Source organism: Ostrea edulis, chromosome 5 (assembly GCF_947568905.1).
Source record: "Ostrea edulis chromosome 5, xbOstEdul1.1, whole genome shotgun sequence".
Lineage (NCBI taxonomy): Eukaryota > Metazoa > Mollusca > Bivalvia > Ostreida > Ostreidae > Ostrea > Ostrea edulis.
The window spans coordinates 19,105,744-19,124,714 of NC_079168.1; the positions used below are offsets into that span (position 1 = coordinate 19,105,744).

Sequence of the window (18,971 nt, forward strand, 5' to 3'; positions counted from 1 at the left end):
CAAGCACTAAATTCTAATTTGGCTATACTTGAAACATGAACACAATGTGTAACAATATTTAACAAATTATTAGTATTCCATCATTTCAAAACAAAAAAGATCCTTACAATTCAGAACAAACAAATATCTGTATTTTCCCGTTACACTTCTCATGGATACCTCTGGAATAATACCAAGATCATTTTTTTTATACCAGACTCTGAAAAGGGTCTTCAGATTCTACAGATAGGTCGCTTTGGTTCTGATAAAAGATTTCACGAACCACGTCATTCTGCTGCCGGAAGTTCACAAATGTTAATTTTTTTCATACAAATCATGCGTATGTGTGTTAAGATGGAACATCGAAACGACAAAACGAAACGGTAAAAGGCGAAACAGTAATCTGAAAACCTTATGGAAAAAATTTTTAAAAAATCTTACACTTTACTTTTATTAATGGATGACGAATCATGATCTTACATACGTGTATAATTGAGGTGAATTACTGTGTTGCAGCTCACTGATGTAAATTATGATTTTATTGAATTGTATAGGAAATGGTACACAATATTAATATCAATAATTGATTTTGATTATGTTGACTATGGATTACTTCGTTTATCTTATCAAGACATAGGGCTCACGGCCGGTGTGACCGCTCGACAGGGGATGCTTTCTCCTCCTGGGCAACTGCTCCCACCTATGGTATGTCCTGGAGTCCGTGTTTGTCCAACTCCTTATTTTGTATTCCTTATAGTATTTATGAGGTTGATCAATGTTCAGACGTGCAGTAAAGTATATGTATATATTAAGTATTGAGTAATAACATATGAAGTAATTAGTAGAGTAAAAGTACATATATGAATATATACAGTGTATCGTAGTTGTAGTACAAAAAATGTACAGTGTAGTAGTGATGCGTACACATGCGCACTAGATTATGGTACATGTGCAATGTGAGATAGCAATATGTATATTTGAAATGTGCAACTTCATTTTATAGATCCTTTAAATTAGCCACAAATTAAAAGAAATCAAGGAGAAGTAGGAAGTAAGAGTGGGAGCCAGAGGAAACGTATTAGAATTCCAAACGAAGCCACCATTCCAACTGGACCCAGTGTAGTTATTGAATCAACCGCAGTGCCATTACAGTGACAATCACAAGACTGAGTTTTAATTATATTTCATTTATTTTTGTAATAATGATGTAAAAATAATAAAGATGTAAAGTGTACCATTATCTGTTATATTTCCTGACAACAAAACGTGACATTTGGTGTTAGAAGTGGGATAGATAGTGTTGTCAGGAAAAAATTAAAATATTGCACATCTTGGTTTAAATACAAATCTAATCTTTTTTATGTAAACTCATTCTACTATTTCAATACACTGTTTAGAACAAACCACTGATTTTGTAAACAATATTGTAGGAGAAGGAACTTGGCTGTTGTAGTAATTAGGATCCAGAAGTGAATACCTCCTCTGCCTTAGAGTGTTCTTGGTGATAGTCTGGAGTGAAGTACATGTTACAGAACTGGAAAAATGGTATTTCATTTTAAACTTTGTTATGATAGTACTGTGTCGCCCAATCTCGATCAGTGTAGTTCACCAATATTTGTAATCAAGTCAGTACAAGTCTTCGAGACTGTAAGTCGTGCACCTCAGTGTGTATTTTCAAGGTCATGTAAATATTTTTGGTATGATCATTGGTACAAGTCTTAGAGACTGTAAGTGGTGCACTGTATTTTCAGGGTCATACAAAGATTGTATGTATAAGTATTGAGGGTTCTGCAGTTTGCCATATGCTAGTCTATTCGTCGGTAGATACTATTACTATTTATCATGGCAACTGAAAGTTTAAGTGCAATGATAGCAGCAGGGAAAGAGTTAGGGTACACTGATCAAGACCTGAGATATTATGTGAAAGAGCAACAAGACAGATTGAGAGATGAATGAGTGGCTCAGAGAGAGAAAGAGAAGGAAGAAAGAGCATATAGGTTAGAGATGGAAAGGTTAGATCAAGTAGTTAAATTGAAAGAAATGGAGGCTAAACATGAACTTGATATGATAAAATCTGGTAGTGTGAAAAACGTAGTTTCAGAAACTTGCGTGAAAGTAAGCATGCCGAAAATACCACCTTTTGATGAATCGCGAGATGAGATGGACAGCTATCTTCGACGATTTGAGCGGTATGCAACAGCGCAGAATTGGGAGAGGAAAACATGGGCTACCAGCCTTAGTGCCTTATTGCGTGGAAGAGCATTAGATGCTTACACCTCCTAGGCACCTGATCCCACCTCTGGTGTGTCCAGGGATCCGCGTTTGCCCAACTATCTATTTTGTATTGCTTGTAGGAGTTATGAGATTGATCACTGTTCGTTATCTTCGCCTTGCACGTATATGCATTGATGTCTTCATGAACAGCTCAAGATTACGATAAATTGAAATCTGCTTTACTTCGCAGGTATGACATGACCGAAGACGGTTTTAAGAGAAAGTTTAGGTCAAGCAGACCTGACCCAGGTGAGACATTCACACAGTTTACTGTAAGGTTGGGGTAATATCTTACCAGGTGGATTGAAATGGCGAAAATTCAAAAAACACATGATGGACTTTTTGATTTGATATTGCGAGATCAACTTCTTCATGTCTGTAATCAGGAATTAGCCATTTTTTTTAAACAGAAATGTGTAAACTGGCAGATCAATTTTCTGAGTCTAGAACTACAAATGCTGCTCACCTTTGCTACAAATCGACTAAGAAACCGCCCAATAACGACTCTGCCAAAGGTAAAGACAACCGACACCAACCTCCTCAAAACTCTAAACCTCTTGTACCACTTTCGGAAAGGAAATGCTACCTTTGTGATAAAAAAGGACACATAGCACCTAATTATCCAAATAAGTCAAAAGGTAAGTTTTCTGGGAAAGTGGTTGAAAGTGAAGATCAGGAAGCCATTGTAAATTGTAACGCCTCGATAATGAACCAAAATACATCAGTTGATTCATGGGTAAGTGACAAAACAATGATTTTGACTTCAGCTTGTCACAGCAATGAGAAGCAGATGCCAATATCGGCAGGGTATGTAAATGGTCACCCAGTCACTTTACTGAGGGATTCCGGATGCAGAAATATAGTGGTAAGAAAAAGTTTAGTGCAAGCGGAACAATTCACTGGAGAAGAGGTTACATGCGTTCTGGCAGACAGTACGAAGAGAATTGTTTCTGTGGCCATTATTCACATTGACTCTCCATATCTAACTGGAAATTACAAGGTATGGTGCATGGATAATCCTGTCTTTGACCTAATCATAGGAGAAGTTAGTGATGCTAGAAAGCCACATAACCCAGATCCGGATTGGGAGCCAATTTTAGCAGTTGAGACGAGGCAACAGAAGATTGATAAAACAAAGCCGTATACCCCTCTCATAGTTCTCGACATTGTAGTGGATGCAGTTAAACCAGATGACATTCGCCGTGAGCAAGAGATTGATACAAGTCTTCAAGTTGTTCGTCAGAATGTGAAGCAGAATAAGATATCAAAAGATGAGAAGGTCACATGGTTCTCCAAAGATGGACTTATGTATAGAGAATTCAAGGGAGACAAGACATATTCACAGCTAGTCGTTCCTTCAAAATTTAGGAATACCGTGATGAAGTTGGCCCATGAGTCAATCATGTCTGGACACTTAGGTACCAGTAGGACAATTAACAGGATCACCGCTGAATTCTACTGGCCAGGAATGCAATCCGACATTAAGAGATTCTGTCGTTCCTGTGACACATGGCAAAAGACAGAACCTCGAGGAAAAGTAAGTAAGGTACCCTTAGATAACATGCCTTCAAAAGAGTGGCAGTAGACATAATAGGTCCTTTGCATCTACCAACGGAGAAAGGTAACAGGTTCATTTTGACGCTTGTTGATTACGCCACCAGATACCCCGAAGCGATCGCCTTACCAGGAATTGATACCGAGCGCGTAGCTGAAGCTTTGGTTGAGATGTTTTCCCGCATAGGCGTTCCTCAAGAGATGTTGACATATATGGGAAGCCAATTTACCTCATCATTGATGAAAGAGGTCAACCGACTCATTTCAATGACGAAGCTAACCACAACACCTTATCATCCAATGTGTAATGGACTAGTAGAGCGTTTTAACGGGACCCTAAAGCAGATGTTGAAGAGAATGTGTATTGATAGACCTAAGGACTGGGACAAATATCTTGCTGTCATGCTATTTGCATACAGAGAAGTGCCACAAGAAAGTTTGGGGTTTTCACAATTCGAGTTAGTTTATGGCAGGACGGTGAGGGGACCAATTACTATCCTGAAAGAACTGTGGACACAGGAAATCAAGGATCCAGAGATAAAAACCCCTATCAATAATGTCTAGATCTACGTGAGCGATTAGAAACTACATGCCAGTTGACACATCGTAAGCTGGAGGAAGCATCGAAAAGACACAAGAAGTACTACGACAGAAAGACAAGGAGCAGAAACATGAAAGAAGGAGAAAAGGTACTACTTTTATTACCCACTGATAGTAACAAATTATTGATGCAGTGGAAAGGGCCGTACACCATTTACAAAAAGTTGAACAAAGTGGATTATCAAATCGATGTAAATAGAAAACTCAAGACATTCCATGCAAATTTATTGAAGCAATATGTTGAACGCAAGGAAAATGAATGTATGGTGTTGGAAAACAACATTCTTGCGGCAGTTAGCACAAAACCAGTTGATGGGGATGAACAGGACTTTGAGTCGTATCTCAACATTGACATCAATAAAGAGATGCAAGAGAACAAAAGGAAGCTCGTAATGGACGTCCTTAGTGAATTCGCAGATGTTCTCACAGACAAACCTGGTAACATCAATGTACTCCAACATGATGTCAGAACGACGACGGAAAAGCCCGTTCGAGTTGCACCCAGACCAATGCCTTATTCCATGGTAGAAACTATAAAAGATGAAGTAAGAAAGATGCTGGAGCTAGATGTGATTGAGCCTTCAGAAAGCCCATATTCGTCGCCAATCTGGTTGCTAAAAAAGACGGAACATACAGGTTTTGCGTAGATTTCCGTTCTCTAAATCGTATCACTGTCTTCGATGCAGAACCAATGCCTGATATTGACGCCATGTTTTCAAACCTAGCAGGACATCAATATTTTTCCCGTTTAGACTTGGTAAAAGGTTATTGGCAAGTGCCTCTTACTGCAGATTCACGTCCAAAAACAGCCTTTCAAACACCTATGGGTTTGTTTCAATTTACTAGGATGCCATTTGGACTTGTTACAGCACCTGCAACGTTCTGTAGATTGATGCGAACTGTTCTTCGGGATTTGCCAAAAGTGGACAACTTTATCGATGATATTTTGATATTTTCTTTGATATTTGAGGAACATATTTCAGATTTGGCTTTAGTATTGCAGAGACTACGAGAAGTCAACTTAACAGCAAAACCAAGCAAATGTGCAATTGCTTATCATCAGCTGGAATGTTTTGGGTTATATTATTGGAAGAGAAATGATACAGCCTCATCCGGATAAAGTTAAAGTCGTCCAGAAAGTAAACTTCTACCGGAGATTCCTTCCGAATTGTTCTCATATATCCTTACCACTTACAGATCTGACAAGGAAGTTTGCTCCAAATAAGTTACAATGGACGAAGTCACAGGAAATAGCGTTCCAACATCTGAAGAAAGCATTAACATCCTCGCAGATTTTAAAACTTCCAGACATGTCTCAAATTTTCATTCTTCAAACGGACGCTTCCGACAGAGGACTTGGGGCGGTCCTTTTACAGGAGGAAAACGGCCAGAAACGACCAATCGCGTATGCGAGTAGGAAATTAAACAATGCTGAAGAAAATTCTTCAACAATTGAAAGAGAATGTTTGTCAATTGTTTGGTCGATACAGAAGTTTCACAAGTTTTTGTATGGGCGAGAGTTCGTCTTAGAAACAGACCATCAACCCTTAGTTCAAAACTTCTCAAGTCAAGACTTATGCGATGGGCTTTGACGTTGCAACCATACAGATTTCGGATTATTTCCATCAAAGGAAAAGATAATGTTGGTTCAGATTTCTTAAGTCGTTTGTGAATACGAATTGAGTATGATTGATTCAAGAAGACAATTTCTAAACGCGGTTTTGTTAATAAAATGTTTTAATCAGTATTGATTTTACTTGTATTTGTGATTGTGTTGTATGGATGTGTTTGTCCCTTAAATGTTTGCATTTAAAGTACTGCGTACTTCTTCAAGGGGGGAGGGATGTCATATTTAAAGTCCAAACTGCTTTCCGTTCGTCCATTACCAAATCTGTGTTCAGGTAAATAGATAAATTTTATCCCCAACTTTCACCCATACGTTTAAATCAGGTTTGAAATTACCGACTAAGCAAGGTCTATTTTTAAGTCCTAGTATTCGAACTGGTTTGCGGTGTTTGCTTTGGTCAGTTTGGGCGTAGCAGGAACGAGTAACGGACGTCAAAAGTAAATCGAAATTCTTAACATTGTAAGGTATTCAGTTTGTCGTATTGCTTCAGACAGGTTCCACTATAGCACTTCTGAGGTAAGCTTATCTACTTCATTATTGATATTAATTTCATTTCAGTTTATTTATAAAACTTCCAAATTTCTTCACTTGCAGTTTATTGTTGACTTTGTTGTGTAAAGTTGGTTTCAAGTTTGCATATTGTTAATTTTGCAAGTACTGTGTATAGTTTTAAGTATAGAGTACCGGTATGTGTAAAACTCTCAAGAGTACACAAGTAAAGTGACGAGTATTAGTAACAATGTGAAAAAAACACTGTCAATTATCATACCAGTATGTGTATTGTGTAGTCAGTAAAGTACATGCACAAGTATATGTATATATTGAGTATTGAGTAATAACATATGAAGTAATTAGTAGAGTAAAAGTACATATATGAATATATACAGTGTATCGTAGTTGTAGTACAAAAAATGTACAGTGTAGTAGTGATGCGTACACATGCGCACTAGATTATGGTACATGTGCAATGTGAGATAGCAATATGTATATTTGAAATGTGCAACTTCATTTTATAGATCCTTTAAATTAACCACAAAATAAAAGAAATCAAGGAGAAGTAGGAAGTAAGAGTGGGAACCAGAGGAAACGTATTAGAATTCCAAACGAAGCCACCATTCCAACTGGACCCAGTGTAGTTATTGAATCAACCGCAGTTCCATTACAGTGACAATCACAAGACTGAGTTTTAATTATATTTCATTTATTTTTGTAATAATTAGTAACAAAATTGATGTAAAAATAATAAAGATGTAAAGTGTACCATTATCTGTTATATTTCCTGACAACAAAACGTGACATAGATATAGACCATCTTATACGTAATCCACCAACGTGTTCTTGTTCTTCATCTTCTTTCAACTATAGTCCAGGTGGACATGTCATTACTGGTGATGTTGATATAGTTGAAAATGAGGATCTCAAAATCACTTATCGTAAAAGTTCCTAAATACAAGGAACCTCGGTCTTTTAATTGGCGACAGAACTTCATCTCTATTATGAATTCTGTCGAAGATTATGCCAGCCGATGGGCTAAATATGAAAAAGAACTTGATACATTGTCAGAATGGGTTAAAAGCATAAGAGGAATATTAATGTAACCGAACAGGAAGGCAGATGTTGGTTTTATTAATTTATTCAGTAGAAAATAAAGGCATTGACCTACAATAACAGATAAATAATATTACAAATCAAGAAAGAAAAACATAAGTGAAATATGACAATTGTAAATTGTACCCACAGTAAACGTTTTAGAAGCATACTATACTTTATAAAAATATGTACATGTGTTCTGTAAATAATTTAGATTAAGATCTTACAGACTCATATAATCATTACGACTTTGAAAGCAAAATTACAATAAAGTAAATAACTTGCAATCAAAATAATTACGTATATCAGCTCTTTATATGGAAATGAAACATATACTTAAATATAGAAATAACATACCATAAGATGCGGAAGATATCAGCTGGTTGTAACTCTTCAAAACGTATTACTGCTCTAACTACATAGGTAAGCGCGGTAGATTTATATATATACTGAAAGACTATTATTGGATAAAGAAATTTGAAATTACCAATGAATCAAAGAACCAATGAAATAACAGAATAAAACTTTACTCAGCCAACTCAATCCAGATGCGCAATTGAACTTACGGCAAAGTGAATTTTAAGATTGTATTTAGCAAAACGATCAATGAAAAATGTCAAAACGAATAAATACATATAGAAATTCACATTTATACTATCACATAAACATCCCGCATTAGACATATGAAAACAAAAGTACGTACCATCTATCCTTCTGTGTTTAGTAAACCAGAAGTGATAATTTTTTTTTTAGATAGGTTACATGAGGAATATGTTTTGGTTCCAGCTGACAAAGCTAGTAACAACATTGTCTTTGTTTGTAAGGCTCATTATTACAATTGTTAAGTTTTGCACTTTCTTTCATTTTTATTTATTTTTTTTAAATTATTTATTTTCTTCTAAATGGATTGATCTACGTTAGTATTGATCTATATTATATGTATGTGTGTGACTGTAGGTGGGGGGTTAGTATTGATCTATATTATATGTATGTGTGTGACTGTAGGTGGAGGACTATGTAAGTATGTGTGTATGTGTAGAACATGTTGATCTATAAAAAAAAAATCAATTCATAGCAAAATTCAACAAACTCTTATTAACTATTTTCATGTAAACCTCATTACAATATTGTTAAATCTTAAAAAAATCCATTTTATTCCTTTATATCATATCTTTGTACTTGCCCTTTGTATTTGGGAGAGGGCCTACATAGGCTCTGCCTGTTGCCCAATCCTGTTGAGTTTCTCAATAAAGTATGTTTAAATTAAATTACAACTGAATTTTCAACGAACTTGGCATGAATTCCACTTTTGGTAATCGTACTTATACTCCAACTGCCCTTTCAAAAGGTGAAGTTCTTCAAAACCATGCTTCAGTTTTAGACACATTTAATATCCCAGTCAATGGGTCGAATGAATATGAGTTACCGTACCTATACTGGATTCCTAAACTACATAAAAACCCTTACAAACAAGGATACATTGCTGGATCCAGTAATTGCTCTACCAAGCCCCTATTTTTGCTCCTCACGAAAATATTAACAGTAGCTGTGAAGGAGAAACTTCAAACTTACTGTGCGATTACATATGCCAAAAGTGGTGTTAATCAAATGTGGATTCTAAAATAGTCTAAAGAACTTTTAGTAAACTTGAAATCGCAGAATTTTTCCCAAATCAATAGCATTAAAACCTGACTTTTCAACACTATACACGACCATTCCTCAAGATAAATTAAAGACTAGACTTTTTGACATCATAGACAGCTGTTTCTTCAACAAAAATGGAAAACGGAAATATTCATATCTCTTGATCAGTCATTCAAAGACTTACTTTGTTAAACATCACTCTGATTCCACGCACAAGTACTCTGAAGTTGAAATAAAAAATATGATAGAGTTCCTCATTGACAATATCTTCTATATTCACATGAAGCAGAATTTATTCAAAAACTTCTACGTGAGAAGAAAAAATCTCTCGCTGTGGCCTTCAATTCGACATATCGATATATCGATGACGTTTTGACTATTAACAATAATAACTTTCATTCATATGTCGATTTGATATATCCATGTGAGCTCGAAATAAAGGACACCACATAGTCGTCCACTTCTGCTTCATACTTAGATATTTTATTGAAAGTAGACATAAAGGCAAACTGACAACTCAACTGTATGACAAACGGGATGATTTCAGCTTCTCCATCGTGAACTTCCCATATTTATGTAGCAATATTCCATTATCACCTGCATATGGTGTTTATATATCTCAACTGATTCGATATGCAAGAGCTTGTTCTGCGTATAGTCAGTTTTTAAATCAAGGTAAGCTACTGACAAACAAGTTGATGGTACAGGGGTTTCAACAGCCTCGATTGAAGTCAGCAATTCGCAAATTCTATGGTCGTTATAACGATCTAGTTCGTCAATACAACCGATCATTGGGTCAAATGCTGTCTGACGTGTTTCATACCGATTGTTAAGCCGTTCTTGGTGCGCTGATTTTGACTGCAGATAACTCCGTTTACCTGAACAGGATATAGGGCTCACGGCGGGTGTGACCGGTCGACAGGGGATGCTTACTCCTCCTAGGCACCTGATCCCACCTCTGGTGTGTCCAGGGGTCCGTGTTTGCTCAACTATCTATTTTGTATTGTTTGTAGGAGTTATGAGATTGATCACTGTTCGTTATCTTCACCTTTCTCTTACGACTAGTAAGGGGTACTGAAGACCTATTCCGTTAAACATCTAAATATGACGATCAGTTGCGTTAACTTAGTGATAGTGTTCGCGTCGTAACTGAGAGGTCGTGAGTTCGAGCACCATTTGTGTCATGGCCGCGTCAAACCTAAGACGGTAAAATATGTAATGATTGCTCCATCGCCAATCGCTCGGCATTTAGAAGTGAGAATCATAGGTCTTTCGGATATGACTTTAAAAACGGAGGTCCCGTGTCGCGGCAGGTGTTGGCATGCTACAGAACCCTTACTACTACGGCCCTGAGCGCTAAGCATAGGACTTGACCTGTTAGATGGTGACGTCTCAATATGAGTGAAAAATTCTCGAAGGGACGTAAAAAAAAACCAATTAATCAATCTGAATATCAAGCAAATGAAAATTCTTTTTGATATCTTTTATTTCGAGTCACTGGGATATATTAATTCCACATATGAATGAATATGGTTAATAGATAAAATACCGCCAATGTATATAAATGAAAGGTGAAGATAACGAACAGTGATCAATCTCATAACTCCTATAAGCAACACAAAATAGAGGGAGTCGAAGGACACAAAGAAAAGTTTTTTTCCTACTTCTCATGTAGAAGTTTTGAATAAATTGTGCTTCAAAAGAAGATAATTTGCTCGCATGGCAATTCAAACATACTGTTGGAAGTCCTGGTCTCGAAAGACTTCATAGACATGAGATAATCCAGCATCTTTTTAGTATCAACTTTAGAGTATTTGTGCGTAGAATCAGAATAATGTATTTTTAGATGACTGATGACAAGATATAAATATATCCAACTTCCATTTTTATTGACGAAGGAACTATTTTGATGTTAAAAAAACCCAGTCTTTGATTTATTGTGAGGAATGGTTGTATGAATTGTCGATGCTCTTGATTTTTATATGCCCGTCTTTAGACGGGGCGCATAATGATAATCCTCCGTCAAAGGTTTTCTGTTTCTATTTTCATTTCTCTGTCAGATATCAAGCTGGAACTTGCTATTTACATTCTTTGTGGGTAACTCTAGATCATGTTGCAATTTTGATCCATTTTAATCTCTCTTGAAGGAGATTTACCCCTTTGGTTTTAAGATTAATGTGATATGAAAGGTACATGTTTTGTCCAGCCAACGCCTCCCATAATTTGCAAGTCTGGACCTTATTTTACAGAGTGTTTGTATGGGTATTGACAATGTGCATGAGGCAAGGATTTTGATTTTCTTCGATATTTGAGAAAATTACACGTTGTTGAACTTGGTCATTTTTTTAAAAGAAAATATTACATAGAGAGTACATGATTTATCTATGTCATCAAGCGAGGACCTTCTTATTTCACAGAGTGTTTGTATGGGTATTGAAAATTTTCATGTGGCAGGGATGCAATTTTCTTAATTTTATTTTTACAAACATTACACGTTGTTGAACTTGGTCAGTTCTGAGGAAATATTGGAAAGGAAGTGCATGGTTGTCCTTTTAGCTCCTCACAGTTTTAAAGACAGGGCATTTGTAAACAACTTGGAAGTGTGCGTATTGCAAAGATGTCTTGTTGAGGGAGGTTTAAGGAAGTATGAAAATCCAAGACATTCATTATACAAGGAAAGTACTACATTAATAATTTCATATAATATTGAGCTGATGTAATAGATTTTGCATAAACTCTTGCAAAAGTACATTTTAATGTTGAATTAAAGAATTCAAATCCTGCGAGGTTAAAACCTATGAACCACAGATATATAGGCTAACCTATATATCGAATAAGCCTCCCTGGATAGATATGAAAAATCAATAGAGCAGGTAATACCTGGGTATACTGCTGACCTTCTTTTATTCATATGTTACAAAACAAAGTATGTCAGAGTTTGATGATGGCTGATATTACCTTATGCAACGTTCTACAACTGTTGACATTTTTGCCATGTTTGCTAATCAATTTAACAAAACAAACACTATATAAAAACACCCTATCTAACTTTCTCTTGTTGGAAAGTTTTCTGAATTTTTACTGAACCTTCTTTGGATTGACTTCTTGAATATGTTATGGCATTGTTCTTTTATAGGTTCTCCCTCACAATCGTTAAGAGTAAAGCTAGGAGCTTGGTAAAATATTTGCTGAATTCTGCAAGGCATGTTTGTAAGGACAGTGCATTTTTGTTTGTAGGGATTATTATGACATTTTGGAATCCAGTATTGGTCTCAAATTCCCAGTCTCAAACTCAAATTCAGTCTTCCCATTGACTGGGATACTAAATGAGTTGAAAAATGAAACGCGATTTTGAAGAATTTTGTCTTTTGAAAGGGAATTGTCAATATAAGTTGGATTTTCAAATGTGAAATTAAAGCCATGTTCTTCTAACGATTGTAATATTGAGCATCACAAAGATTATGCCGTTACAAGCTTTGTCAGCTGAAATCAGTACATATTCCTCATGTAGTTTATCTACTTCTTGCATCACTTCTGGTTTACTAAGGATAGAAAGATAGATGGTACAAAATTTTCCTTTTGCTTGTCTAATACGAGAATTCAATATGCAAGACTTGTCAAATTCTCTTAGATTTACATAAAATAGCTGATTATCACTGCCACTCACAATAACATTGTAGCAAATGACAGCGTGATATGAATTTAGCTTGCGTAAATCCTGCCAGGAGGTTTGGTTCCACTGGTTGTGACGGACTTTGATGTTCATATATAGTGAGCTCCTCTGTAATTTCTTTATAAACCTTTAAAACAAAACGATCAATGAAAATCGTAAATAATTCGGGACCGACTGCAAGGGCTCAATGGGTAGAAGTCTAACTGATATGGCCCTTAGCAACAGGGATATATTAGGTCTATAGTTTGGGCACTTCACCTACAGGTGGTCTCAGAATGAGAGAAAATTTCTTATTGGGGCGTAAAAAGCAAATTTTCGGGGGACCTGTTCTCTTTTTAGGTCAAAGAAGGAAAATACATGAGGGAAAACAAATCAATGAAATTGTAATAATAGGTTTGGTATGTCCAGCTGATTTGGTATGTTTTATGCAATTGTATGTCAAATAAAAAAAAATTATCATGTGGTTTATTGTAGTAAGTACTTTTACGTAATGTCCAATACACTCATCAGATATCAAACTGGTCTCAATAAAAATTATTTTTGATTGACCTTACTAATGTCAAGGTGTGTCCTTTATCAAATAAAATCACTTTTCATGTCCTTACAAAACAGCTGAAGTTTCAACAAGAAGCCCTGCTTCCTGATGGAACAGATCACTTTGCTTAATTTGTGGTTTTCACTTGGTGTAATAGTATCATAGCCAAAACCTGGAACATGATCTTAGTACGTCTCAGACAGCTTTATATCAACAAAGTAATGTCATTTACGACAATTATACAACATCGAATTAAATAACAAAAACCTGTTGAGAATTTATTACAAGCTTTATTTTCTGAAATCATATCATAAACATAGAAACTAAATGGAAATGGTAAAAATACTATCAAATGGGCTACAAGTTTAGTTTTCAAAAATAAAACTACATCCAATTCCAAACTAATTCTGACGATCTATGAAATCTTCGGGATCAGCTGTCAGATGTTCAATACTGTAAGTCTTTGGAGGTAAGCAGTTCAGGTCCTCCGTTTTTGTATGCCTCTTCACTAGCAGTGACTTCCTTGGGTTTTCTGTTTTAGAGTAATGGATGCGGACGTTGTCACGGATTCCGATACTTGGGTCTTCGTGGAAAAAGTTGAAAGGCAGCAACAAGAAGCTGACGTCAGTTCCTGGTGTCTGTACGACAGGAAGATCCTCTGTATGTGGGATGTGGTGTAGTCCTAAGGTGATCCAAGCAACCAAGTCCTAGTATTAAAACAAGTATATTATTTATCAGGGCTAGTTAAAGATCTTCACCATGATTATCTAGTTTACTTTATTTTGATTCGATATAGTTTTTCTAACTCTTATCAGTGATATAGTTCAAATTGTATAAAAACATCCAGCAATAACTTACAATGGGTACATGTATTAAACTAAATTCTTACCTCCCCTTGTATATTCTCATCCCCAATAAAATCTTCGAAGTCAACAGTCGGTTGATCTCCATTGAAAGTGGCATATTTTGAAGAGCTATAAGGTTCGCTTTCTTTGCGTTTTGTGATAACCATTTGGTACCTCATCCAAGACGCACTGGGTTCATTTCCGAAACCTTCTGGTAGAAGACTTTTAGACATACCTCTGTGTAATATTCTGTAACCCTTGCGATTACCAAATTTGTCTGTGTGTGCTTCGTCTTCAGTGTATACTACGTGGTACTTGGGGCTGCTAAAGTTATACTTATACGCAGCTTCTCTCTCAGTAGCGTAATTCATCTGCACAATTTTCTCCTGGAACCACTTTTTTGGATTTGTCTCACTTGAGAACTGATTTGAAACACTGTCGCTCTCAATGTTGTAGGTCGTATAGCTGTTGATTGAATCTCCAATATCAAGGTCCACCTTGAAATGAAACAGATGGTGGTGTATCATTCCAATAGATTGGTCATTTACTTGAAAACCATATTTCCTATCTGATATCAAAGCGGAACTTAAGATGTTTCCCGTTGACGTCACTTTAGTTTCAAACGCACCATTCTGATAGAAAATAAAATCAAATATATAGTCATAATTACCAATGCTTGCAATCATACGAAGAATGAGTACAATACTTGGCGTGCCCTCGTAATACCCAGATGGGGGTTCATAAGGCGCATGGTGGCGTCGTAGGGGAATGCCAGTGTTGTGTTCGAAAATACAAATTGCATTCTTCTCTGTAATAGGATCACTTGATGAATCTAACATGAAGACGGAATCAACAAAGGTTGCATGCCCTGGACAATCCACTCCTGGAACCAGTGAACGAATTGACCGTCCAATCATCCCTACACTGTCAAAGTAATTTGTAAACATTCCATCGGGACGTGTTGACGAATAAAAAACGCAAACTTCTTGTAACCCCATTTCATAAACAATCATGGTATCTTTGAATTTAATTTGATATAACTGGGGACCATGAGTCGGAGATATTCCGAACTTAAAGTTCCAGTTCATGTATGTAACCATTTTGTCGTTGATGGTGTAACGTTTTCCGTCTGGTTCGACCTCAATAGGTGGTCTTTGAGGGTATTCTGGAAAGACTTCATGGTGGGTATGTGATGTTGGGAAATCAACGTGGATCTTATTTACCTCTCCATTGTTACATTTTTCCTTAAAACTTTGTAGCGAATCAAACAACTTGTTGTTATACCAAACGGCGCTGGTTTTCGGATTAGAAATTCCATCCATTCTCAACAAGACAATGAAATCAACTGAATGTAGATGGACGGGTTCTTTCAGCTGCATCAGTGGATACCACAGACCACGATAATCCTTTCCACGTATACCTGCAGTGCTTGCAGAAAATGGTACAACCCAATGGTACCCTAAGCACTTATTCCCACAGTTAGAAAACGACCCATCGAAACTTTCTTTGAGAATATCTCCGACAACTCCTTCAGATTCTTCTTTCAGTATTTTTATAGCGATGGCATATTCTGGAAATGAAAACGGTCGGAAAGAGAAAGGAACTGGTTTTCTTGACAAAGTTAATTGTGGTGATGACGTTGTTATATCTACATAGTATTCCCTAATATCAGGGTTTGCTTTTCCCCCGTGGAATACAGTGACCATTGCTTGCCTTTTTACTCTGGTTTCGGGATAGGGCTGAATAACATCCTTTTTCTCTGGTAAAATCAACTCCACCGAGTAGATGTAGTTTGAGGCTATGGTCGCTTTTATGGGATCTGTTAAATTCAGCTCTTTTTGAGAGTACATGAAATCCAGAATAGTTTGGATTTCTTTTCTGGTCAAATCACGAAAAACATGCGGAAAATCTGGCTCTGTTAAATCTATAGCACCAGAAGCGGGAAGTCCATAGCATTCTAACATACCATCAGACTCCTTCCTATTGATCATCACTACAATAATTACTGCAATCACAATTACGAGCACCAAACAAAATATACCAAGAGTATGGGTAAGGTGTTTCCAGACTTTATGAACTTTGAGCTCCTCATCTTTCCTCTTTTCGGTGTCCATTTAGTCTAAATTAAAATTCGTAATTAATAAAAAGATAAATACCAACCTTATTCATCAACGTTAGTAATACAAGATTGATACTTACTTATTTTTACTCTCGAGTCGTCCTAGTTTTGGATGTGCTCTCCTCTTATTCCAATGCTTTGAAAATGTTAAAGCAATTACAATGACATTTAGGTGTATTATATCGAAATGACATTCCAAATGTGTATTAAGTAGCGAACAAAAATGCATACTGCATACATTATGATACTACATTGTATGTTACTTTGAAAACCAGTATCAAAATAAATCTATCACATTCTTGTGAAGAGAAAACTATTCATCGGAGTAGTACTCAGGCAAAGTAATATATTGTAAGAGCAATCGAGTTTCTATTGAGGTGCTGGAAAACAATATTAAATGGACGATCTTTCAGTGTTGTTTTGTGTGTGTGTGTGTGTGTGTGTGTGTGTGTGTGTGTGTGTGTGTGTGTGTGTGTGTGTGTGTGACACTGCGAGTTAAGATTACTTTGAAAGAAAACTAAACAATAGTGTATACTGTATGGAACGTGGGGGTACTGCCTTACTATTGACTTTTGACTATGAAGTGAGGTTCCTGGTTGAAATTGTAAAACTACCTATTATTTTAGAGTTATCGGTGCTCCTTAGAATGTCCTGAAAGTGATTTGTTTGCATTATCTTTCTTTATAGACAACATGCTGAAATGGTGATATTTTTTCCTGTATTCCATTTCCTTCGATTTATTATTTCTATGCATATCTCAAAGAAAGAGATCCGTCTAAAGGAAATTTAAGAGTTTTTCTATTGGGGTGAAATCAGCATTTCGTAAATTCTATGATTGTTATAACGATCTAGTTTGCCAATACAACCTATCATTGGGTCAAATGCTGTCTGACGTGTTTCATGCTGATTGTTAGGCCGTTCTTAACACACTGATTTTGACTACGGATAACTCCGTTTACCTTATCAAGATATAGGCCTCACGGCGGGTGTGACCGGTCGACAGGGATGCTGACTCCTCCTCGGCACTTGATCCCAGCTCTGGTTATAAAACTTTGTTAGGGGTCTAAGTTTGCCCAATTCTCTATTTTGTATTGCTTATAGGAGTTATGAGATTGATCACTGTTCGTTATCTTCGCCTTTCAAAGTGACGCACAAATAATTTTTGTCGCTATTTTGCTTAGTACATGACACATACAATAATGTGATTCCTGACAATCCTACACTTGTCATAGGGTATTCCTTTCAAGAACTATTCGGTAACGTTTTCAATAATTTTCACTTTTGTTAGCAATAGAAAATGGCAAGCGTTCTTCTATGCACATGAAAGGTGAAGATAACGTACAGTGATCAATCTCATAATTCCTACAAGCAATACAAAATAGATAGTTGGACAAACACGGACCCCTGGACACACCAGAGGTGGGATCATGTGCCTAGGAGGAGTAAGCATCGCTGTCGACCGGTCACATCCGCTGTGAGCCCTATATCCTGTTCAGGTAAACGGAGTTATCCGTAGTCAAACTCAGTGTGTCACGAACGGCTTAACAATCGGTATGAAACACGTCAGAGAGCATTTGACCCAATGCGAGGTTGTATTGACGAACTAGATCGTTATAACGACCATAGAATTTGCGAAATGCTGACTTCAATCGAGACTGTTGAAATCCCTGTACCATCAACTTGTTTGTCAGTAGCTTATCTCGATTTAAAAACTGACTATACGCAGAACAAGCTCTTGCATATCGAATCAGTTGAGATATATAAACACCATACGCAGGTGATAATGGAATATTGCTACATAAATATGGCAAGTTGACAATGAAGAAGCTGAAATCATCCCGTTTGTCATACAGTTGAGTTGTCAGTTTGTCGTTAATGTCTACTTTCAATAAAATATCTAAGTATGAAGCAGAAGTGGACGACTCTGTGGTGTCCTTTATTTCGAGCTCACAGGGATATATCAAATCGACATATGAATGAAAGTTTATTATTGTTAATAGGCAAAACGTCATCGAGATATCGATGAAAATAAAATAAGTCCTGATAAACCTCTATTTCTGGTAGCTATCCCCTATAATTCAATTCTCCATTTTTCCATCATATTGAGATGTCACTACCTGTAAGTAAATTACAACATATTTATAAATATCCTCGGGGTCGTAGTAATGAGGTTCTTTAACGTGCCAATGTCTGCCGAAAGTGAGGTAATATCCGAAAGATCTGTGACCATTACTCACTTGGAAATGTCAAGTGTTTGGCGAAAGAGCAATCACTGCTTAGATTTTACGTCTTCGGTTTGACATAACTCGAAATGACGACCTCCCGGTTACAAAACGAACGCTCTACCACTGCGCTACCGCGATTGGTGTGTCGAGAGTATTAACAATTGTCTTCTTATGTTGGCTTCCAACCAGCGATTTTTGGAATAACCGACATCTTTTAAGGATCACAAATGACATAGGGAAATTCCTGAAATTCAAAACAATTCGTAAAATATATTTTGATATTCCAAAATAAATCTTCCGATACAG

At 36.5% G+C, this 18,971-nt stretch overlaps 1 protein-coding gene and 1 long non-coding RNA gene across 3 annotated transcripts; both read right to left on the reverse strand.

Annotated features, from left to right (window-relative positions):
- Positions 1-7,651: 7,651 nt before the first annotated feature.
- LOC130055172 (uncharacterized) lies at positions 7,652-8,029 on the reverse strand. The gene is made up of 2 exons (XR_008803446.1): positions 7,982-8,029; positions 7,652-7,693 (listed from the first exon to the last, which is right to left on the reverse strand). It is a non-coding gene; the product is annotated as an uncharacterized LOC130055172 (long non-coding RNA).
- Positions 8,030-13,746: 5,717 nt separating this feature from the next.
- On the reverse strand, positions 13,747-16,576 carry LOC125650946 (putative amine oxidase [copper-containing]). Of its 2 annotated transcripts, XM_048879524.2 has the most exons (3): positions 16,521-16,576; positions 14,366-16,440; positions 13,747-14,183 (listed from the first exon to the last, which is right to left on the reverse strand). In XM_048879524.2, exons 2-3 carry the CDS (start codon positions 16,433-16,435, stop codon positions 13,878-13,880), a joined length of 2,376 nt encoding a protein of 791 aa, XP_048735481.2. In that variant the 5' UTR covers positions 16,436-16,440; positions 16,521-16,576; the 3' UTR covers positions 13,747-13,877. The 2 variants fall into 2 exon arrangements, with proteins under 2 accessions (XP_048735481.2, XP_048735480.2); XM_048879523.2 differs by lacking the exon at positions 16,521-16,576 and having other exon boundaries at positions 14,366-16,466.
- Between the last annotated feature and the right edge of the window lie 2,395 nt (positions 16,577-18,971).